Raw genomic sequence first — 26,082 nt, 5'->3', positions numbered from 1 at the left:
CCACTGAAATATAATTTTAAAAACCTTACAAAACTCCATTCATCTTAATTATCAGAAATATTCACAAAAGTTTTAATATTAAGGTTTTCCTTAATATTTAATTTTCTCATAGCTCAGCATCCAGGTTTAATATTTCAACTACTCAGGGGGCTGTGGTAAGAATGTATTTTCTAAAAATAACAAATACCTAACTCTGTTCCTCTTTTCTCTTAAAAGAGTTTAAATTTACTCCTGCTTCTTTCTCCTCACGTACTTGCTCTTTATTCCACTACATTCTGGCCTACAGCACACAGCCAAATCAAAATGGCACTCTACAAGCTAACAGTTATTTCTCAGTCCCAATACATCAAATAAACTATACTATACGTGCAAGAGAAGATGATTAGATCATACAAAGAGCATCGTGGAGGGTGAGGCAATAAGGGTGATACTGAAATGAGGGAGAGAACTGAAGGCCCAAATTAAACAAAGGGAAGAAGAAATGAAGGAACAGATTTTAGAGTTACTGAGAAGGTAAAAACAGGGGCGCCTGGGTGGCTCAGTCATTAAGCGTCTGCCTTCGGCTCAGGGCGTGATCCCAGAGTCCTGGGATTGAGCCCCACATCAGGTTCATCCACTGGGAGCCTGCTTCTTCCTATCCCACTCTCCCTGCCTGTGTTCCCTCTCTCGCTGGCTGTCTCTCTCTCTGTCAGATAAATAAATAAAATCTTAAAAAAAAAAAAAGAAGGTAAAAACAAAACGACAGGAATCAGGCCAGACTGTCAAGTTTCTGGCACAGACCAGACTATGTAAAGTATGGATGAAATAAGGAATCACAATGAGGAATAAATTTTAAAGAAGAGATAATAAGCTCGATTTTGTACCTACTGAGTTTAAGATACCTACAAATAACCAGGAAACAAATCTCCTGTGCCTGGGGGTGGGGGGGGGCAGCATGTAAGTTTAAATCCCAAGCAAAATCAGTAACGAAATACTGACGATCAGGGGTGGGGGTGGAGGGATAATTTTTTCTGTAAAGGGCCAGATAATATACAGCCTTTATTATATGCTCCTCTGTTTTGTTGTTGTTGATGACGATTGTTTAAGCCCTTCAAAAATGTAAAAAAAAATTTTACAGTTAAAAATATAGGCCATATAAACGCAGGCCAGTGGCTAGCCTAGTTTGCCAGTTGCTGATTCATATTTCACAGATATATAGGACACAGTTCATCCTGTAAAAAGAGATGAGGTCTGTGAGGCAAAAATGGAAAGGAAAAGAAGAATTCCTAAGAATATGAACATTTAAGAAGCTAGGTGAAGAAGAATATGAAACAAATTCCCATCCCTTTAAAGTGGACTGGCCTTGTACTTGCTTTGTCTAGCTGAATGTGGTAAAAAGTAACATCGTGCCAGTTTCAAGTCTAACCCTCAAAAGGCCTCATGTGCTCCACTTCTTTTTATGGGACCTTGTTACTGCCATGGAAATAAGCACGGTATATAGCCTGATAAATGGTGAGAGACCAGGGAGTAGGGCTGAATCTCCCCGAGTGGGGCCGTGCTAGGTTAGCCAGCCTCCAGACAACCTGCCAGCTCAATGAGACACACTGAGTAAGTCCAGACAAGACCAGCAGAACCTCTCAGCCAACCTGCAAATTTTTAAAAAATAATACATTCTTTTCAGTCACTAAATTTTAGAGTGGTTTGTTATACAGAAGTAGCTAATACACTGTCGTTTTTGGATTAGTCTATAGGACAGCTGCTAGGCCACATAAAAAATTGCTTTTAGTGGAGTGGCAGAAAGCAGAGTCCAGAATGCAATGCATTAAAAGAAGTGAACAGAAGGCAAACAAGAAAAACCAACAAATATAAACATTTCTTCAAAAGGCTTTATCATGATAGGAAGAAGAAAGGTGGAGTGTCTGCTGGAAGGGGCTACGGCAATGAAGAAGAGTAGAGGAAACAGAGGGAAGGGGTCACTGGCAATGAGAAAGGTACCAGGAGGTTTAACACGTGGTATAATCACAATGGGAATACCAAAAAAGAGTTCAGAAGTTGAAAGAGGATAGAATACAGAATACAGGTCAAAGGAAAAATACTGGCCAGGATCTTCTAAGACTGGAAAAACAGAGATAAAGCCCAGTGACTAAGTAAATGAGCTTATAGGTAAAGAGATCTGTACAAAGATCTTTACTTTCACTTTGACTTAGGAAGCAAGGTCTTCTAGGTAGAAGTGAGGTAAAGGGGTATGGTGACCAACTTTTTAAAAACTACCAAAGAGAATGTACTGTGAATAATAATTTTTAAAAACTAGAAGCATAGAATGGGACATACAAGGAGAAACAGTGAACAAAGAAATTAATACTTTGAACCACAAGTTTATGATGAGGTTAGGCAACGGAGCAATAAAAGTATGCTAGAGTTCTCATCTTGTTCAGAGGGAAGAGCTCCAGGAATAATTAATTCTAAATGTCAGTAGAAAAATATAAATAATCAGAGCGTAAGTTAAAATTCAAGGGCAACTGCTAGGAAAGATGAAAATGTATATATTAATTTTGAAACCAGTAAAGACAAAGAAAATGAAACAAAAGACATAAGGCAGCATGGGGAAGGATATTTTAAGAATGCATAATAAACACACACACAAAAATAAGATAAAAGAAACTGACTTAGAAAAAGACTTGTGTTTTGGACCAGGATGAAGTAACAGTTTACCCTGTAACCTAGAACAGCCAAAAAACACTGAACAATATACATGAAATGATGGTTTTCATGACACTGAGCATCAGGCAATAAAGGACAGTGATCTGTAAGATATGGAAAATAAACAAGGTGAGTCCTATGACTGCCCCCAGATTACTGCCTCAAGAAAGTTTCCAGGCAGAAGCAGGGAGGAGAAAATAAGGCATAGTCCAGAAAGTCCAAGGCAGCTAGGGTTCACAGACAGGGTAACCAGAGAAAAGACACCTGCACAGAAAGAGAAACCAGATATCTGCAAAGGGTTCCCGTGAGTATACAACAGAATCCTGAGCAGCACACACATGTGAGGAAACTACCTGAGACTGGGAGAAGAACCACATGAAAGGACGGGAGGGGACACTGCCTGGGGCTCACAAAGACCTCTTCCCATGAGCCAGACAAGAAAAATTCATACTTCATGGGCAATTAGAGTAGAGTATGCAGGACATAATTAGCCCGAGACTGAGTAATGTACCAGATGTCCCAAACAAATCATAAAATCAAGACAGGAAAAGGTCTAACAATTTCCAAGTAACTTAACCGTATCCCTGAAAAAAACTCAAGAAGATTTCTAGGAAAAGAAAAATATCTGGCACTCAAACAAGATGAAACTGACAATGTCTGACATCTAATCCAAGATTACCAGGCACACAGAGAGGCAGGAAAGAAACCACTCAAAATGAGGAAAATAAAGAACCAGTCCAAAATGACCCAGAATTGACACAAATGGTAGGATGACCAGAGAAGAATATTCCAAGTTACTATAACTGTGTTACCTATGTGCAAGTAGGTAAGCAGAGACAAGGAAGAGATGAAAAGATCCAAATTGAACTTCCAAAGATGAAAACTACTGTGTTAAAGACAAACAAATACAGTGGAAGGGATTAACAGTAGATCAGACAATACATAAGAAAAGATCAGTAAATCTGAAGGCACTGCAATAGAAATTATTCAAGATGAAACACAAAGGGGAAAAAGAAAAACAGAAAGATAGAAAAAAAGTATCTATGAACTAAGTGGTCTAATACATGGATATAGTTGAAATCTCTGAAGGAGAGGTATGACCGAAAAATTATTTGAAGAGATAAGGGCTAAAAAATTTCCAAATTTAATAATAACTATAAACCCACATGAAAATGAACACACACCATGGCAGAATTTGTGGGATGCCATTAAAGCAGTACTAAAAGGGAAATTAACAACATGAAAGCAAATTTTAGAAAAAAAAGAAAGGCTTCATATCAATGACTTCAGCTTCCACCTTAGAAGCCAGAAAAAGAAAGACAAATTAAACACAAAGTAAAAGAAAGTAAATAACAAACATTAGGGCAAAAATCAATGAAACAGAATCTACAGATATTAAAAAGGATAATAAGGGAATATTATGTACAACTTTATGCCAATAAATTAGAAAAACTAGATGAAATGGACAAATTCTCTGGAAGACAGAAATTACCAAACCTTCTATCTGTCAAAGAAACTGAAATTATACTTAAAAACCTTCTAATAAAAATGCTGTAATCCAAAAAAACAAAAACAAAAACCTTCCCAAAAGAAAACTATGGGCCCAGATGGTTATGTTGGCAAATTCTATCAAACATTTAAGGAAGAAACAATATCAATTTTGCACAAACTTTTATAAAAAAACTGAGGAGGAGGGAATACTTCACAACCCATTCTGAGGCCAGCATCGTAATAATACCAAAACCAGACAAAGACAAAAAAGAAAGCTACAGAGCAGTATTTCTCATTTAACAAACCAATTACAAGAAAATACTGAAAGGCTAATACACATCATGAGTAAGTATGATTTATTCTAGAAATGCAGAGCAGATTTAACATTTAAAATCAACCAATGTAATTCACTATATTCAATAAACCAAAGAAGAAAATAGACGCGCACACAAAAAATTTGACATCCATTCCTGATAAAAACTCTCAGCAAACCAGGAAAAAAACACAAAGGGCATCTACAAGAAAACCTACAGCTAGCAGCATACTTAGTAAAAAAGACTAAATGCTTTTTCCCTAAGATAAGAAACAAGACAAGGCTGTTCACTTTCATACTTTTTTTTCAACACTGCACCATAGGCTCTACAGCAAGTCCAATGAGGCCAAAAAAGAAATGAATTAAATTCAAATAAATGGCATTCATACGAGAAATGAAGAAGTAAGCTATGTTTACTTAGATATAACATGACTGTCTGTGAAGAAAATTCAATGGAATCTACAAAAAAAAGCTACCAAAGCTAAAAAGAGAAGTTAGCAGGTTGCAGATACAAGCTTAATATACTAAATCTATTTTATTTCTATATCTTAGCAACAAAATATAAAAAATTGAAATTTAAAATGTCATTTTTAACAGCATCAACAATATGAAATATCTACAGATAAATCTGGTGTAAGACCTGTACACAGCGAGCTACAAAATATGTTTGAGAGAAATTATAAAGAATACCTAAATAAATGTAGACATACATATAATTTGTTCATGGACTGGAAGATATCAACTGTCAAAGAGTGTTAAGATGTCAAATTCCCCCAAATCATCTATGGACTTCTCAATCAAAATACCAGCAGGCTTTTCTATAGAAAACTACCAGTGATTCTGAAATTAATATGGAAATGCAAAGGACCTAGATAACCAAGACAGTTCAAAGAAAACATTTAGAGGACTAACACTACTTGATTTCAGGCTATAATAACTAAAACAGCATGATATTGGCATAATAATAGATAAGTAGATCAATAGAACAGAATAGAATCCAAAAACTTATATCTATACGTACAACTGATTTCTGAGAAAGGTGCAAAGACAATGTAGTGGAGAAAAGGCAATCTTTTCAACAAAAGGGGACAATCTTTTCAACAAAATTAGATACCCAGGAAAGGAAGGAGGAAGGGAGGGAAGGAAGAAAGGACGGAGGGTGGGAGGAATGAACTGTGATACCGATATAAAAATCAACTCAGAGCAGATCACAGACCTAAATATAGAACCTAAATCTCTAAAACTTTTAGAAGAAAACATAGGAGGAAATCTTTGTGATCCTGGGTTAGGCAAAGCTTTCTTAGACATGACATAAAAGAATAATTCATAAAAGAACAGACTGATAAAATGGACTTCAACTTCATAGTTGGAATCCTTTGCTGTTTAATTTAACATTGCTAAGAGAATGAAAAGACAAGTCAAAGACTGGGAGAAAACATCCAATTTGAAAATGGGCACCTGGGGAGCAGTCTGATCAGACAATTCACCAGGAAGATAAATGGATGGGAAGTGGCACATGAAAAGACATACAACATCATTGGTCATTTTGGAAGTGACAATTAAAGCCACCAAGAATTACCACTACACACCTAAAATGAAAAGACTGACCATATCAGCTAAAATGAAAAGCTAAATGATGGGGCGCCTGGGTGGCTCAGCGGTTAAGCATCTGCCTTTGGCTTAGGGCGTGATCCTGGCGTTCTGGGATCAAGCCCCACATCAGGCTCCTCCGCTGGGAGCCTGCTTCTTCCTCTCCCACTCCCCCTGACTGTGTTCCCTCTCTCGCTGGCTGTCTCTCTCTCTGTCAAATAAATAAATAAAATCTTTAATAAAAAAAAAAAAAAGCTAAATGAAAAGACTGACCATATCAAGTGCTGGTGCATATATGGAGGAACACTGCTGATGGGAATGTAAATGGTACATCCACTACAGAAAAGAGATCGGCAGTCTTTTTTAAAAAGTTAAGAATACACACCTACTATATGATATAAACATCCCACTCCAAGGTATGCACTCAAGAAAAGTGAGAACATATATCAACATGAAGGCTTGTAGGTCAATGTTCACAGCACTTTATTTGTAATAATCCCAAAGTGGAAATAATCCAAATGATCATCAGTCCGTGAATGGATAAACAAATTGTGATATTCCACAAGGTAGAATTCTCCTCAGAACTACTGATATACACGATATGGGCAAATCTCAAAATAATTATGCTCTGTGAAAGAAGCTAGACAAAAATAAAGAATGCATATAAAGGATTCCATTTATAAAAGTTCTAGAAAATGCAAATGTATCTATGATGAAAGAAAGCAGATTAGCAGTTGCTTGAGGAAGAAGTGAGAAGGGGAATGAAAAAAGAATCATAAAAGGGGATGAGGAAACCTTTTAGAGGTGATAGATAGGATCATTATTTTGATGATTCCCTAGGCCTATATTTATTTAAAAACTTACCAAAATGTACACTTTAAACATGTACTGTTTATTCTATGTCAATTATACCTTAATAAAGCTATTTTTAAAAAGCAAGTAAACAAAACAAAAAGGATACCTGAAATTAGTCCAACAAATTTAACTCACTTTTTAAAATACTGAGTCACACTGGGATTTAAAAAAAATTTTTTTAAATCTCTATAAATAATCCATAAACACTTTTTACTAAAGATATACCTAAACTAAAACTGCTCAGGAAATTGAAAATAAGGAAATGGTCAAAAGTGAGTTGGGGAAAAAAGACATCATGTCTGGTTAAGATGGCGGAGGAGTAGGGGACCCCTTTTTCAGCCGGTCCCCTGAGTTGAGCTGGATAGGTACCAGACCAGCAGGGAATATCCACGGAATCAGCCTGAGACGCAGGAAGATACATCTGGATCTCTACAAATGAACATCTCCAGCGCTGAGTATCGAGGTACGAAGCGGGGAGCCGTGAAACCGCGCACAGATATCGGAAGCTAAACAGAAGGGGGAGGGAGCCGCCGTGTCAGGGCGCCGGGAAGCGGTAGCCACCTGCAAGGGGGAGCGGACAGACCGCGGACCCGCACGCTTGAGACAGCAGGCTGAGAAGGGAGCTCCGGGAGCGCACGCGGGACGGCTGGCGGTTGGCGGGCCACCTGCACGGGGGAGCAGGCGGACTCGCGGACGGCACCCGCGAGACAACAGACTTAGAACGCGAGCTCCAGGAGCGCGCGCGCAGGGCGGCTGGCGGGCCACCTGCACCGGGGAGCGGGCGGACCGCGGACCCGCACTCTGGAAACGGCAGACTGAGTCCGTGAGCCGGGAGCGTGCACCACCAAGCATCTCACGGAGCTCCGGAGCTCCGGTGTGCTCACTGGATCGAGGCTGAGACCGGGAGCTCCGGGAGCGTCCGCGGGGCGGCTGGCGGCTGGAGGGCCACCTGCACGGGGGAGCAGGCGGACTCGCGGTCAGCACCCGTGAGACACCAGACTGAGACGGGGAGCTCCGGGAGCCCGCGCGGGGCGGCTGGCGGCGGGCGGGGTTGGAAACACAAAGGACAGAGACGTGCCGGCCCTGGAAGTGAGGGCTGGGACGCCGGGTGTGGGGCGCACAGCCCGGGATGCTGCAGGGTTGAGCAGCACCAACAGAAACAGAGTTAAAGTGGCCAGAACATCAGTGGAGAACGATCCGCGATCCCTCTGTTCTGAGACAGAGGCTGAATTTCAGCCGCTGCTGCTCTCTCAGAAGAGGCATAGCAAACCGCCAGGGAAAGCCGCCAGAGAACAAAAGCCCGGAAATACCGGCTCACAGGGTGCCCATCCCCATCCCCCCTCGCAAGGGACACAGAGACTCTACCCAAACAGGGTTTTCTGAGTACCTGCAGGCAGGCCCCTCCCCCAGAAGGCAGGCTGAAAAATCAAGAAGCCCACAACCCGGAGCGCCTGAGTGGCGCAGTCACCAAGCACCTGTCTTCGGATTAGGGTGTGATCACAACGCTCCGTAAGGAGTCCTTCATCGGGCTTCTCCACCGGGAACCTGCTTCTTCCTCTCCCACTCCTCTGCTTGGGTTCCCTTTCTTGCTGACTGTCTCTCTCTCTCTCAAATAAATAAATAAACTCTTTAAGGAAGAAGCCCACATCCCTAAGATCTCTATAAAACAAGGGCGCACGGCCTGGGTCCCAGTCAACACTTGGGCTCTGGACAACCCTGCAATCTCTCTTCATCAGAATGACGAGAAGGAGAAGTCCCCCCCAGCAAAGAAAAGATAATGAGTCTGTGGCCTCTGCCACAGAATTGGCCTCGGCCACAGAATTAATACATATGGATGTATCCCAATTATCAGAAATGGAATTCAGAGCAACAATGGTCAAGATGATGAGTAAACTTGAAAAAAGCATCAGAGAAAGCGTTGCTGAGAATATAGAATCCCTAAGGGCAGAAATGAGAGCGAATCTGACAGAAATTAAAAATTCTATGAGCCAAATGCAGTCAAAACTAGAGGCTCTGACGGCCAGGGTCACCGAGGCAGAGGAACGCGTTAGCGAATTGGAGGATGGGTTAGTAGAAGAAAAAACGAAAATAGAAGCTGGTCTTAAAAAAATCCACGCCCACGAATGTAGATTACGGGAGATTACTGACTCTATGAAACGATCCAATGTCAGAATCATCGGCATCCCTGAAGGGGTGGAGAAAAACAGAGGTCTAGAAGAGATATTTGAACAAATTGTAGCTGAAAACTTCCCTAATCTAGCAAGGGAAACAAGCATTCGTGTCCAAGAGGCAGAGAGGACCCCATCCAAGCTCAACCAGGACAAACCTACGCCACGGCATGTCATAGTGCAATTCGCAAATATTAGATCCAAGGATACAGTATTGAAAGCGGCCAGGGCAAAGAAATTTCTCACGTACCAAGGCAAAGGTATCAGGATTACGTCAGACCTGTCTACAGAGACCTGGAATGAGAGAAAGGCTTGGGGGGGCATTTTTAAAGCTCTTTCAGAGAAAAACATGCAGCCAAGGATCCTTTATCCAGCAAAGCTGTCATTCAGAATTGATGGAGAAATAAAGACGTTCCAAAATCGCCAATCATTAACCAATTTCGTAACCACGAAACCAGCCCTACAGGAGATATTAAGGGGGGCTCTATAAAGGTAAAAAGGCCCCAAGAGTGATACAGAGCAGCAAGTCACAACCGATACAAAGACTTTAAAGAGAAATGGCATCATTAAAATCATATCTGTCAATAATCTCTATCAATCTAAATGGCTTAAACTCTCCCATAAAACGCCACAGGGTTGCAGATTGGATAAAAAGACATGACCCATCCATTTGCTGTCTACAAGAGACTCATTTTGAACCCAAAGATGCATTCAGACTTAGAGTAAGGGGATGGAGTACCATCTTCCACGCAAATGGACCTCAAAAGAAAGCTGGAGTAGCAATTCTCATATCAGATAGACTGGATTTTAAACTAGAGGCCATAGAGAGAGATACAGAAGGGCACTATATTATTCTTAAAGGAAGTATTCAACAAGTGGATATGACAATTATTAATATATATGCCCCCAACAGGGGAGCAGCAAGATACACAAGCCAACTCTTAACCAAAATAAAGAGACATATAGATAAGAACACAGTAATAGTAGGGGACCTCAACACCCCACTATCAGAAATAGACAGAACACCCTGGCAAAAACTAAGCAAAGAATCAAAGGCTTTGAATGCCATACTCGACGAGTTGGACCTCATAGATATATATAGAACACTACACCCCAGAACCAAAGAATACTCATTCTATTCAAATGCCCATGGAACATTCTCAAGAATAGATCATGCTCTGGGACACAAAACAGGTCTCAGCCAATACCAAAAGATTGAAATTATCCCCTGCATATTCTCAGACCACAACGCTCTGAAATTGGAACTCAACCACAAGGAAAAACCTGGAAGAAACTCAAACACTTGGAGGCTAAGAACCATCCTGCTCAAGAATGACTCGATAAACCAGGAAATCAAAAAACAAATTAAACAATTTATGGAGACCAACGAGAATGAATACACAACGGTCCAAAACCTATGGGATACTGCAAAGGCAGTCCTAAGGGGGAAATACATAGCCATCCAAGCCTCACTCAAAAGAATAGAAAAATCTAAAATGCAGTTTCTATATTCTCACCTCAAGAAACTGGAACAGCAACAGAGGGACAGGCCTAACCCACTGACAAGGAAGGAGTTGACCAAGATTAGAGCAGAAATCAATGAATTAGAAACCAGGAGCACAGTACAGCAGATCAACAGGACTAGAAGCTGGTTCTTTGAGAGAATCCATAAAATTGACAGACCACTGGCAAAACTTGTCCAAAAACAAAGAGAAAGGACTGAGATTATTAAAATTATGACTGAAAAGGGAGAGGTCACGACCAGCACCATTGAAATTGCAAGGATTATTAGAAACTTTTATCAACAGCTATATGCCAAAAAACTAAACAATCTGGAAGAGATGGAGGCCTTCCTGGAAACCTATAAACTACCAAGACTGAAACAGGAAGAAATAGATTTCTTAAATAGGCCAATTAACTATGAAGAAATTGAGTCAGTGATAAACAACCTTCCAAATAATAAAACTCCAGGCCCAGACGGTTTTCCTGGGGAATTCTACCAAACATTCAAAGAAGAAATAATACCTATTCTCCTAAAGCTATTTCAAAAAATAGAAACAGAAGGAAAGCTACCAAACTCATTCTATGAGGCTAATATTACCTTGATCCCCAAACCAGGCAAAGACCCCCTCAAAAAGGAGAATTACAGACCGATTTCTCTAATGAATATGGATGCCAAAATCCTCAACAAGATCCTTGCTAATAGAATCCAACAGTACATTAAAAGGATTATCCATCATGACCAAGTGGGATTCATACCTGGGATGCAAGCATGGTTCAACACTCGCAAATCAATCAATGTGATACATCATATCAACAAGAAAAGACTCAAGAACCATATGATCCTCTCAATTGATGCAGAAAAAGCATTTGACAAAATACAGCATCCTTTCCTGATTAAAACCCTTCAGAGTGTAGGAATAGAGGGTACATTTCTCAATCTCATAAAAGCCATCTATGAAAAGCCTACTGCAAGCATTATTCTCAATGGGGAAAAGCTGGAAGCCTTTCCCTTAAGATCAGGAACACGACAAGGATGCCCACTCTCGCCACTATTATTCAACATAGTACTAGAAGTCCTTGCAACAGCAATCAGAAGACAAAAAGGGATCAAAGGTATCCAAATCGGCAAAGAAGAAGTCAAACTGTCTCTCTTTGCAGATGACATGATACTCTATATGGAAAACCCAAAGGAATCCACTCCCAAACTATTAGAAGTTATAGAACAATTCAGTAAGGTGGCAGGATACAAAATCAATGCCCAGAAATCAGTTGCATTTCTATACACGAATAACGAGACTGAAGAAAGAGAAATTAGGGAATCCATCCCATTTACAATAACACCAAAAACCATACGTTACCTTGGAATTAACTTAACCAGAGACGTAAAGGACCTATATCCTAGAAACTATAGATCACTTTTGAAAGATATTGAGGAAGACATAAAAAGATGGAAAAATATTCCATGCTCATGGATTGGAAGAATTAACATAGTTAAAATGTCCATACTACCCAGAGCAATCTACACTTTCAATGCTATCCCGATCAAAATACCGAGGACATTTTTCAAAGAACTGGAACAAATAGTCCTTAAATTTGTATGGAACCAGAAAAGGCCCCGAATCTCCAAGGAACTGTTGAAAAGGAAAAACAAAGCTGGGGGCATCACAATGCCGGATTTCGAGCTGTACTACAAAGCTGTGATCACAAAGACAGCATGGTACTGGCACAAAAACAGACACATCGACCAATGGAACAGAATAGAGAACCCAGAAATGGACCCTCGGCTCTTTGGGCAACTAATCTTTGATAAAGCAGGAAAAAACATCCGGTGGAAAAAAGACAGTCTCTTCAATAAATGGTGCTGGGAAAATTGGACAGCTACATGCAAAAGAATGAAACTTGACCACTCTCTCACACCATACACAAAAATAAACTCCAAATGGATGAAAGACCTCAATGTGAGACAGGAATCCATCAAAATTCTAGAGGAGAACATAGGCAACAACTTCTATGACATCGGCCAGAGCAACCTTTTTCACGACACATCGCCAAAGGCAAGAGAAATAAAAGATAAAATGAACTTATGGGACTTTATCAGGATAAAGAGCTTCTGCACAGCCAAGGAAACAGTCAAAAAAACTAAGAGACAGCCCACGGAATGGGAGAATATATTTGCAAAGGACACCACAGATAAAGGACTGGTATCCAAGATCTACAAAGAACTTCTCAAACTCAATACACGAGAAACAAATAAACAAATCATAAAATGGGCAGAAGATATGAACAGACACTTTTCCAATGAAGACATACAAATGGCTAACAGACACATGAAAAAATGTTCAAAATCATTAGCCATCAGGGAAATTCAAATCAAAACCACACTGAGATACCACCTTACGCCAGTTAGAATGGCAAAGATAGACAAGGCAAGAAACAACAATTGTTGGAGAGGATGTGGAGAAAGGGGATCCCTCCTACATTGTTGGTGGGAATGCAAGTTGGTACAGCCACTCTGGAAAACAGTGTGGAGGTCCCTTAAAAAGTTAAAAATTGAACTACCCTATGACCCAGCCATTGCACTACTGGGTGTTTACCCCAAAGATACAGACGTAGTAAAGAGAAGGGCCATATGCACCCCAATGTTCATAGCTGCATTGTCCACAATAGCCAAATCATGGAAGGAGCCGAGATGCCCTTCAACAGATGACTGGATTAAGAAGCTGTGGTCCATATATACAATGGAATATTACTCAGCTATCAGAAAGAACGAATTCTCAACATTTGCTGCAACATGGACGGCACTGGAGGAGATAATGCTAAGTGAAATAAGTCAAGCAGAGAAAGACAATTATCATATGATTTCTCTCATCTATGGAACATAAGAACTAGGATGATCGGTAGGGGAAGAAAGGGATAAAGAAAAGGGGGGTAATCAGAAGGGGGAATGAAACATGAGAGACTATGGACTATGAGAAACAAACTGAAGACTTCAGAGGGGAGGGGGTGGGGGAATGGGATAGACTGGTGATGGGTAGTAAGGAGGGCACGTATTGCATGGTGCACTGGGTGTTATACGCAACTAATGAAGCATCAAACTTTACATCGGAATCTGGGGATGTACTGTATGGTGATTAACATAATATAATAAAATAAAATTAAAAAAAAAGTGAGTTGGGGATGGACAGGAGGCTTATAAAGACGACTTGGGGAGAGTAAGGAACAGAAGTAAACTGATCAAAGTTAAAGAATTGTCAGAGGTACTGATGATCCACTTGCAATTGGAAATTATATATTTATAGTAACTTAAGCCTATACTGCTGATGATTTTCATCAGCAATGCTCAGCTGAGTATATGAATGGGAAAGGTAGATGGCTGGGTTGATACAGTTTTGGGATTTGTAGGACAGATAAAAGAGAAGATAAGGTACTCAAGTATTTCCATATTGGTTTGAATCCTATGCAGTCTAGGCTGGATAGAAAAAGAAGCAACAGACAATCCTCCTGTTCAAATATTCAGGATTCTTGTTCCACTGTTTTGTTGCACCCAACCAGTAAAAACATTAGCCCAATTGTCAGTCTGCTCCACTATTATCCTCAAACTCCCAGTTTTCACCAAGAGTAAGAACCTCAACATTGCTTGTCAACTTTAGTATGACTTTTTGATTACCGCTCTTTCCCATTCCTTAAAGCAGGTATTTGAAATCTCTTCTTCAAAAGTCTTCTACTGCTCTACCTTCTTCCTACTCTCAGCACACGATCATGCCACCTAATTCACAGAAAAGAACACAAACCATTGACGGAGGAGAGAGGGAACCCCAAAAATCTATCAACTTTCTGCACCCCCATCTATCAAGTTATCTGTTCCTTTTCCTTGTTAAAGAGGAAGAAATATTACTTCTCTACATACTCTATCTTGCTCTGGACCCTAACCACTTCTGCTTCCTTCTCAGAAATCCTCCCCATCTTGGCTAGTTTTAATCTTCATTTTCTACCCTTAGCATTTAAATATTTATTAACATCTTAAAATAATCGAGTGATCTTTCTTGACAATACTACACTCCTTAAATTTGATACCTATCAAGTGTTTACTGAAGTAAGTGAAGAAAGATATCACAGATGATGTCTCGATTTCTGGCTGGGCAAATGGGGGAACAATGGTGCTCCTCATTGAAACTAGTAATACTGGAGGAGAAATGGTTTAAAGAATGAGTTTGAACTGGGGACATGTCAAATTGGAGGTGCTAGATGGATATCTAAATGGATATGACAAACAGGCAATCAGACATGTGGAAATCCAGAGATTGGGAGTATACACTTGTGAATTACCAACATATGAAATGGTTTTGAGCCATGCGAGTTTGCATAGAGTGATTAAAGAATACAAAGGGTACTTTGGAGCATGTCACTTATAGAAGAAAGAGTCATTAAAATAACGTGTGACATTTTCTATTTTGCACTGGCCCCGTACATATTTCTGGGTATAATACAGATCTATAGAAAGGGATTAAGAAATAAGCAGGAAAGAAAACAAGATAGCAAAGACATAGCAGAATTAAAGGAGGTGAAATAACAGGGTAAACAGCAGGGAAAGGCAAAAGTCTTTGTCCTCATGGTTTAGGGGAAATGTTGTTTAGGTCTGTGAATTATTGCCAGGGTTTACAGATTTCATTGTAAGTTACCTGGGTACTAGGACAATAAGTTCTCTTTCCAGCTCTTTTATACTCATTGTTCTAGTAGAAGATTATATGCTTAATAAATGAATAAGCAGCAGAGGCCTGAGATCCATGGTAACTATGGAATTTATCACCCAGTAGTCTGACATTCTTACTGAAACCACTGAATCATGCCTGCCCCCGTGTCAAATCTGATGAACCATGTCACTCCAAGGTCCTTTGGAGACACAGAAAATGATAACACATTATAAAGCACTACTAAACAGCAATGATTCATATGACCTGTCTCAGCATGTTATGAAGTTAATGGCAAGTTTCTAACAGAAGCTATTTCTTGAGGCGTTTTTATAGGAAATTCTAGAAGCTAGTATTTGTATGTCATGGTTTATGAAACATTTTCAAATATAGTACCTCATAAATATGACCTACATGATCATCCTATTAAATAAGTCAATTAGAACACATGAAGAAACAAAAGCATGGAGAAGTTAAATAACTCGTCTACATTACTATGTTAAATTATTAAGCAGGAAAGCCAGGGTTAGTCTTTCTAACTCCAAATATTATACCCGTCCTTGTTTTTTCTATAATTTTTTAATTTAGTGGTATAAAACATAATGAATCAGTGATGACCAATTTCCTATATTTTCTTCACTTTAGTCATTAAATAGCATAGGCTAAGCACTGTGCTTAGAAAACTAGTGAAAAAAACAAAGGAAAAAAAAGGGAGAAAATATTAATAATATGCCTTTAAATCTAGGTTCTTTACTATATTCTTTCATATCTGTTGCCAAGTACTTTTCCTGAAGGTAATTACCAGTAATTATTCTCTTGTGATTGCTATGTGCATGTCACAGACATTACCATTACTCTAATTACAATACAGTTAGCCAAAGCTGGATTGTTAAATTTCAGCTCAATTCACTGTTTGTTTTGCAGGCTATTTATAGATATGACAGATGTATAGTGCTCAAAGATAATAATGGATCTGATATACTTTTCAGAAGCTGATATAAAATATACAAAAACATTAAAAAGAACAAATTGCACAATTCAGTCAAGACTACAGCTGCTCAAAGGATATCAGGATAGCATCCCTAGGATTTTAAAGCCCCTTGCCAAGATAACCAGTGACTAGCTCTTTCTGTAACATTCTCAAAATTAACAACTGCTAAGAGTGAATATATTCTGAAAAAGTAATTTAAATTTATTGTGAGAAGAAAAACAAGGACGAAGGAATTATTTTATTTCAATATTTTAATTGCGCTGAAATATATGTAACATGAAAGCTGCCATTTTAGCCATTTTTTCAATGTACCATTCGGTGGCATTAATTACATTTACAACGTTGTACAACTATCACTATTTCCAAAACTTCTGATCATCCCAAATAATAACTCTACGTATGGAGTAGTAACTCTCCATTCCCCTTTCACCTAAGTCTCAACCTCTGATCCACTATCTGTCTGTATGAATTTGACTACTTTAGATTTGGTAAAGTGGAATCATACAGTATTTGTCCTTTTTGTGACTGGCTTTTCTCATGTATCAGGATGGTTTCAGGGTTCATCTGTGTTGCAGCATGTGTCAGAAACCTCATTCCTTTCACAGCTAAATAATATTCTATCTAAATAATATTCTATCATATGGATAGACCACATTTTGTTCATCTATTCATCTGTCAGACACTTTAGTTATTTCTACCTTTTGGCTACTGTGAATAATGTTGTGGGAACATTAACATACAAGTATCTACTTGAGTCCCTGTTTTCCAATCTTTGGGGTATGTACTCAGGAGTTAAACTGTCGGACTGTACGGAATTCTACATTTAACTTTTTGAGGAACTACCAAATTGTTTTTCACAGTGGCTGCACCATTTTACATTCCCAACAGCAATGTACAATGGTTCCAGTTTCTGCATATCTGTGCTAACACATATTTTCTGTCTTTTGATTATAGCCGTCCTAGTAGGTGTGAAGAGGAATCTCACTGGGCTTTTGACTTGCATTTCCCTAGTGACTAATGATGATGAGCATCTTTTTCACGTGTTGAATTTTCCATTTGAGTATCTTCTTTGGAGAAATGTCTATTCAAGTTCTTTGCCCATTTTTTAGCCATCTTTTTGTTGTTGAGTTGTAGAAGTTCTTCCTATATTCTAGATATTAAACCTTTATCAGACATGTGATCTGAAAATATTTTCTCTCATTCTGTGGGTTGTCTCCCCATCATGATAGTCCTTTGACACACAAGTTTTTAATTTTAATAAAATCCAATTTATCTATTTTTTCTTTTGTTGCCTCTGCTTCTGAAGAAACCATTGCCAAATCCAAGGTCATGAAGATCTGTCCCTGTTTTCTCCTAAGAGTTTTATAATTTTTGTTCTTAAATTTAGAGTGCTTGATGCATTTTGAGCTAAGTTTTATATATGATATAAGGTAAGGGCCCAATTTCATTCTTTTCTATGTAACTATCCAGTTTTCATTATACTGTTTATTTAATGAGAAGTTTTATTTTTAATAATTAAGATACTGTCAATGCTCTACTGTTCATCATTTCAAAGGTAGCAATTCTCAAACAGTGAGAATTCAGTATTCTAAGATTTTGATGTGGAAGATGACATCCTCTTTTTATTTAAAAATATTTGTGCAGAGTGAAGGAAAGCACCAACAGAATGAAAAGGCAACCTATGAATGGCAGAAAATATTTTCAAGTGATGTATTTGATGAGATGTTGATATCCAAAACACATGAAAGAACTGATACAACTCAGTAACAAAACAAACAAACAAACAAATAACACAATTAAAAAATATACAGAGGACCCGAGTAGACATTTTTCCAGAGAAGATATAAAGATGGCCAACAGGCACATGAAAAGATGCTCAGTATCACTAATCAGCAAGGAAATGCAAATGAAAACCATAATGAGATACCAAATCACACCTGTCAGAATGGCTATTCTCAAAAAGACAAGAAATAACAAGTGCTGGCAAGGATGTGGAGAAAACAGAGCCCTTGTGCATTGTTGGTGGGAATGTAAATTGGTGCAACACTATAGAAGAGAGTATGGAGGTTTCTCAAAAAATTAAAAATAGAACCACCATATGATCCAGCAATCCCTCTTCTGGGTATTTATCCAAAGGAAAAAAAAATACTAAATCAAAAAGATATATGTACCCTGTGTTCACTGTAGCATTATTTACAATCACCGAGATATAGAAGCAACCTAAGTGTCTATTGACAGATGAATAAAGAAGATGTGGTGCATGCATGCGTGCACACACACACATACACACACACACACACACACACACACACACAAAACACGGACTATTACTCGGCCATAAAAAAGAATAAAATTTTGCCATTTGCAACAATATAAATGGACCCAGAGGGTATTATGCTAAGTGAAATAAGTCAAACGAGAAAGACAAATACTGCATAATTTCACTCATATGTGGAATCTAAAAATCAAAACAAACAAATCAAAACAAAAAGTGACTCAGAGATACAGAGAACAAACTAGTGGTTGCCAGAAGGGAGGGAGTTGGGGGAATGGGAGAAATAGGTGAAGGAGATTAAGAGGTACAAACAGCCAGTTATACAATAAACAAGTCATGGGGATATGATGCACAGCGTGGGGAATACAGTCAATAATACTGTAATAACTTTGTATAGTGACAGATGGTAACTAGACCTATCAAGGTGATCATTTTGTAATGTATAAAAATAGAGAATCACTATGTTGTATATCTGAAACTAACATAATATTGTATGTCAATTACAAATCAATTTAAAAAAAGGAATAATAGTGAAAAAAAAACCCAGTAGAAACAACCCAAAGTCATAAACTGATAAATGGATAAACAACAGTGGTAGATCCATAAAACAGAATATTATTCAGGCATTAAAAAATCCAAATATTGATACATGCTATAATATGGAAGAATCTTTAAAACATTTTGCTAAATGAAAGAAGCCAATCACAAAAGACCACATAATATGTGATTATACAAAAAGTTCAGAACAGGCAAATTTATTGAGACATAGAATAGATTAATGGTTGTTTAAGGCTGCAAGGAGTGGGAGAACTGGCAAATAGGTATGTGACAGCTAAATGGCACAGGGTTTCTTTGGGCGGGTTAATGAAAATCTTCTAAAATTGATGTTGGTGATGGTTACAAAACACTGTGGATACTAAAAACCAATGAATTGTATACTTTGGGTGAATTACATGGTATATGGGTTATATCTCAATAAAACTGCTTTAAAAATGTTTTTAATCTTACTCCAAAAGTGATAGATGTTCATTACGTCAAATTTAGATTAATAAAGAAAAACAAAAAGAAGAAAATAAAAACAAACATTAAGGAAAAAACACAAATAACATATATTTATCTATGTCAAGTATTCTGTAACATAATTTTTAATGGCTGCAAAGTATATTACATCTGAAGGTACTATAATTTATTTAACCAAATCTCTTTCACAGGATGTTTAAAACTGCAGTAGGCACTAGGCACAAGTTATTAATTAAAAGTAAATAAAATTTAACATGCAGTTCTACAACCACACCAACAACATTTCCAATGCTCAACACCATACATGGTTAGTGACGCCTGTACAGACAGCACATATATAGAACATTTTTCTCATCACAGAAAATTCTACTAGACAAACTGCTTCAGAATGTTTCCATATTCCTATTTTATCAAAGGCACAATAAATAAACTTTATATATATATATATATATATATATAGCTGTGCAAATTTCTTTGGAATAAATACCTAGAAATGAGTCACAGGTTCAAATGGCATACAAATTTTCATACTTTTTGAAGCTCCGGGTACAGGGATGTGTCCATTCCCTTATTAATTTAATAGATAAAGAACAGTGTCTTCTGTTTAAAAGTTGCATCGAGAATCATTATGTTGTATACCTGAAATGAGCACGGTTGACAGCTGACCTTTGAACAACATGGGTTTGAACTGCATGGTCCACTTACACGCAGATTTTTTCAACGAGGTATAATATTGTACATTTATTTTCTATTCCTTATGATTTTCTTAATATATTCTCTAGCTACTTTTTTTGTATAAGAATATAACACAAAATATGTGTTAATCAATTGTTTATGTTTTTCAGTAAGGCTTTCAGTCAGCAGCAGGCTCTTAGTAGTTAAGTTTTTGGGTGGGGAGTCAAAAGTTACACGGGGATTTTCTACTATGCGGGTGGTCACCACCCCTAACCCCCACGTTGTCCAAAAGTCAACTGTATTATATTGTTGTATTGTATGTCAACTACACTCCAATAAAATAAATCAAATAAAAGCTGCATTGATTTGATTAGGGTGGTGGTGAAGTGGGACAAGAGAGGGACAAAGGTCTCTGGTGATCAGTCGGTGGAGATGCTACAAATAGGATACCAAAGCTGGTAGTGTTTGCAAATTCTACTGCAGTAGCACAGCACCAGTGTGTACAGAAGGAGGGTGGTATCACATTACACTGTATCCATGTACTATTCATCTGCAGTAATACCACTTTTAGGGTTAAAAATGAACATCTGCTTATTTCCATTTGTGTTCTGTTTTTTTTTCATGAACCAACTTTTTTCAGTGTATTTTTCTACTGAGATGATCATCTTTTTTCTTACGATCTTATAAGAGTTCTTGATAGAGAGAGGATATGAAAGCTCTGTTTTCCAGATACATTCAAATGTATTTCCTTAGCTAGTTATTTGCCTTTGTTATAAAATGTAAGAGATTAATGTTTATATATAGTAAAAACTGATAATCTTTTTCTTTACAGAGAAGGCTTTCCTGATTATAAAAAACCCCACTTTTTAGTATTTTCATATTGTTATTTTTTACAGTTAAACTTAAGTTTTACCTTACAGACTATATACCAGCATATGACATAAAGAAAGATTGAACATAATTTTTTCCTGTTAGAATATTCCCAAATCTTAATAAAACTCTAGGGGGTGAAGTGTACAATAAAATTCACCCAAATTATGAAGTAGACATCCAAACCAGCCATCCTCATCTGGAATAAGAAAAGTATATTTTTATATTTTAGAAATGTTGCCCCTGGGCTTTCATTTTTTCCAAAAAGTATCTTTTTCACTCAGTCTAGTATGCCCTTGTATTTCCCTCAAAATAAAGAGAAAAATAAGCTACATGTAAAGCATTTCAAAAAAGTACATAAGAGGAGCCAAAGATTGAGATCTATTTCCAGATCCATGAAAGACACAACTGTATTGACCAAACTGCTTTTCTTTCACAAAATAAAGGACAATTTCCTTGAGAGGAGCCCCCCAAATTCCATGACAAATGTTTTCCTACTCTTGGTAGCAAACACCAGCATAATTTCTGACAGATTAAGTGATTATTATTTTTACCTCTTTTTTACTATTTCATTATGATTTTATTACTCTCAAAAATAACCCAAACATGTTATACTAGGGGCAAAGTTACACCTTCTAGTATTTCTACCAGTTCTCCTATCTTTTAAGAGAGAATACCACTCATAAACCCAAATTTTATTTCAATTCTTTATGTTCCATATTTCCAAATAAATATTTATTATTATTTTTTAAAAATCTATTCCTTCAAAGATCAATTCTAAAGCTCTAATAAGAAGATCACCCTCTCCCCAAACAAAATACTTTCTCCTCACTGAGGAAGTCACTTCTGCCAGTCTCACATCACAACTGGTACACGCCTCTACTGTAACATTTATCACATCTTATTCCAACTATACTTAAGGGTGTCTGCTTACCCTACTAGCCTGGGAGCTCCCTGAAATCTGACCAAGTTCTATGTGGTCTTTCCCCATGTCCAGTTTCATCCAAGAACTTAGCATAGAGCCTGATAAATAAAAGACCCTGGTATCTTCTGTTAAAATGACTGGACAAAGCTTTCCCAAGAGCAACTGCCCTCCCTTCTAATCATTTAAGATACTCATTTCTTCTTCATATTCCTTTAACAAATACCTATCCCAAGCAATGCTCTTATTTACATGAAGATATGGCTTATAAATAGGGGCAACCCTTTGCAAAGACCTATATTTTAAAAAAGTACTTGTACACACATGAAGTAAAATACTGCTTGTGACACAGATTATTCGTGTTTGCATTCACAAGTAGAAAAACTGAAGCTACAGAAAGATGAGAAATTTGTCAAAGGTAACAACACTAGCAGATCACAGAGTCTGACACTGAGGGAGTCTAACCCTACATGTAGTATACTTTTCACCACATCAAGCAAGTGTTCAGATGATAACCTTTCAACATAGCATCAGCTGTACTAGAAATACTTACACTGACCCCAGCGACCTGTTCTTGGGTTCAAATAATTTGGATAAAGACCATTTGGACGATCCATCTTCTGAAGTAGTTTCCTAATGTGCATTACCTTAACACAAATAAAGAATGCAATTAATAAAATCAATGTCATCAAGGCTTTATATTAATCTAGGCTTTGTGGGTCTTCCTTACTCAGAAACTACACCATCTCCCCTGCCTTTTTCTGTATATGTGGTGGTCAGGACAAGCTTCTACTTTATAATTGATTCACTATTTTTACAAGATGATATACAATCATTAAAGATTAAGCAACAATTAAAAACATGAAGAAAAGAGCACAGAGAAAAACCAATTTAAATGCCAAAATTTTACTATCCAGAAATAGCCCTCAGAAACATCAGTGATAAACATCATTTCAGACATATTCACCATGCACATTATCTAAATATAAGCACAGAAATAATTTCATAGAAATGGAAACATAAAAGGACATTTATAATAAATTTGAATTTAATAGATGAAAAAGTAAACTAAATTGAACTCTAAATATTGATTCCACAATAGATATCCCTAAATTCCTAAAATTCCAAAAATTCTGATCCCTAAAAGATCTCCCTAACGCTAAGAAAGAAAAAAATCGTAAAATATACTAAAAAGCTGGAAACTTTTCCAAGGACTTTATCTGCATTCATCCATAGATTGGATGGGTTTTGTCAAAACCCCAAAAAGGCACAAATGTATTCTATTCCTGGTACTCTTATTTGAGAATGTTCTCTTTACATCTGAAAGATAACTGCTTGGTGTATGTGACTTGGGGAAACATCTACTTCACTATTTCTGGGCTAGAGCACAGAATGCACCCTTCGACGACAAGGTCCCAGTCACCTTTCCTTTGGCTGGACTTTGGCATCAGGCGGTTTTAGGAATGGAGTCACAGATGCTGTGTTCCCTCTGTTCTTTCAAGGCTGAGACCAGCTCTACGTACAACAATCTCAATCTGAATAATTCCGTGAATTAGTCAGTTTGAAATGATGCTGTTAAGAAAAATGAAAAATTGCATTCTTTTGTCTTCTAAAAACTATGCACACATTGAATCCTCTCTGCCACTTCCACATCTATCATTTCCTCTCAGAATCTTTTTATCCATCTCTTTTCTAATGTCTATACCTTTACCAGCTTGTCTCAATTTTGTCTTCTAAGTCCATCACTATATTTTCAACACTTCCTTTGTATTGCTTCCAATTTGGCCTTCATTTTTGGTGATAACTTTTTCTTGTAATTTGTTACTGAGAGCACATCTTATTGTCTCTGAGCACCTATATATCTGTTGATACACTTGATTTACAGAGAGGAGGGCTCCACCATCTTCCCTCTCATGGTGATGTTTGGTCAGGATTTAACTGCTATTTTCTGGGAGGTATTTTTTGGTCATCACTTATATATCATGTTCCTTCCTTTTTTTTCCCCCCGGTAATATCTTTGTATAAATCGTATGCTTGTTCTTTTTTGATGAATTACTCACTACTATTTCCCCTGAACCAGCTATTCACACAAGAGTTTTGACATAAAAGGCCATGTAGAGTCTAGATGCCTTTGCTTCTCCCCAGATAACTGACACCAGCCATGGAGCACTGCTCATAAAAGAAAATCTGTCAATCATTCTCTTCCCTCGCCAAAATTTCCTCATAATTCTGTTATTCCAGCTTCTTGACAGACCATGTTTGTTGGGGTCCAAAGAAGCACCCACCACCAGCCCATGAGCCTGTTCTCAATGTTGCTCGGGAGAACTCTGGTTTTGTACCTCAAGACATACCACTGATTTCGGAGAACTGTACTCTACTGCCTTTTTATTTTTGAAATCTACAGCCAAAAATATCCTCTCTTAATTCCCAAACCTCTCTGCTCTTGATGGCTTATGCCAACCTTTCTTGCTATTTTGTGATGTAATATATCAAGTATCTCTTAATTCTGTTAAAAATGGAGTTTACAGTTCTGTTTCTCCTTCCTGTCACTTTTAGGGGATTCCTACGTGTTAGGTCCTCCACTTCAGAAATACTGTGCTAGATGATCTTCATTTCACAAATTCATCACCCTTTTAAACTCTTTATGCTTCTTCTTCGTTTCCACTATAACTGTCTCTTGCTTTTATTCCATGTCAGTAAATTGGTTTTCAATTACGTACAGTTTTGCTGTTTTTCATTTATGTATTCATTACAGAAATGTAATGTTTAAGGTCTCAATGTGTTTCTTCAGTTCCGCAATCTTTTTGTTTCATTTTATGATTTGCTTTGAGTTCTAATTTTACTGAGTGCAATTGCTATTATTGTATAAATTACTCCCAGTGACTCTATACAATTTGAAACGGGGTTCTTTGTCAGCCTTTTACATGCTATTTATCACCATCCTTTTGTTACCACCATGTTGCAGTGCATTGTTTGCGTACTTCATGCTTTCCCTTTTCATCTTGCTCACAATAAATGGGGTCGGTTCTGTCCTGGACTTTGATTTGATATGGCACAGCTGAGCTGTCCCTGAATTCCTTTCTACTGTGCATCTGGGGAGGGGGGGTTATTCCTCCCCACTGGATACAATTTGAGATCTGGAGTACCAGTGTTCAAGAAGGATAGAGGTGAGAACCCCCCTTGAGCTGTGGAAGTTGTATTACTCAACACCCTCGGCACTGGTCTCCTCTGTGAGATTAATGGAAGTACCAGGAATTTGTTGACTTGCTTTCTTTGCCCAGTGAGGATTCAGGACAAGCTGAGAAACAGACTTAAGTATCTTACCAGGAATTTCTTACTTCTTTTTTTTGGCTGTCACACGCTAGTGACATGAGACTACAGCCTTTCCTCCTTTCACTACTGTTCATGAATTTTTGCTGGTCTTTATTTACTATTTTTGTTGTTATTATTCATCTCATCAGAAAAGGAAAAATTCTGTGGTCTGGCTCCACTGCTGTCTTTACCTGAAAATTCTTCTCAACTGATGAAATAGTTCATACACAGAAAGGACTATATAGAGATTCCACTCACATCCCAATTTAAGAAATACAACACTATAAAAACCTTTGCTGCTCTGCTTACGCATTCACACATCACTGTCTTTGTCCTGGCTGTATTCACAGGCCTGAATTTTATGTTCAATATTGTCTTTACTGAAATCATGTCTGAATCCCTAAACAAAGTATATTATTCAGTTCTGCTTGTGTTGAATTTTTTTTTAAAAGTTGTATCATATTCTTTTTTTTTTTTTTTAAGGAAGGAGAGAGAGAGAGGTGTTGGGGGGAGGGCCAGAGAGAGAGGGAGAGAGAATCTCAAGCAGGTTCCCATGTCCAGTGCAGAGCCCAACTCGGGGCTCAATCTCATAACCCTGAGATCATGACCTGAGCTGAAATCAAGAGTCAGACGCTCAACTGACTGAGCCACCCAGGCACCCGCTACCATATTATTTTAATTGATAAATGTAACTGTAATTCCTTTATATTTTACTGCTGCATCGAATTTT

The 26,082-nt window shown here is 37.9% G+C and overlaps 1 protein-coding gene across 1 annotated transcript in view; it reads right to left on the bottom strand.

Moving 5' to 3' along the window:
- The window catches only part of MAN1A2 (mannosidase alpha class 1A member 2), a 189,996-nt gene that overhangs the window by 50,481 nt on the left and 113,433 nt on the right, over positions 1–26,082 (bottom strand). Inside the window, exon 8 of the mRNA XM_002924539.4 lies at positions 22,594–22,687. Within this exon, the coding sequence (XP_002924585.1) occupies positions 22,594–22,687 (94 nt within the window). The remainder of the gene's footprint in view (positions 1–22,593; positions 22,688–26,082) is intronic.

Source organism: Ailuropoda melanoleuca, chromosome 2, assembly GCF_002007445.2.
Source record: "Ailuropoda melanoleuca isolate Jingjing chromosome 2, ASM200744v2, whole genome shotgun sequence".
Taxonomy (NCBI): Eukaryota; Metazoa; Chordata; class Mammalia; order Carnivora; family Ursidae; genus Ailuropoda; species Ailuropoda melanoleuca.
The sequence above is the reverse complement of the archived record's forward strand: the minus strand, read 5'-3'. Positions and strand labels throughout refer to the sequence as shown.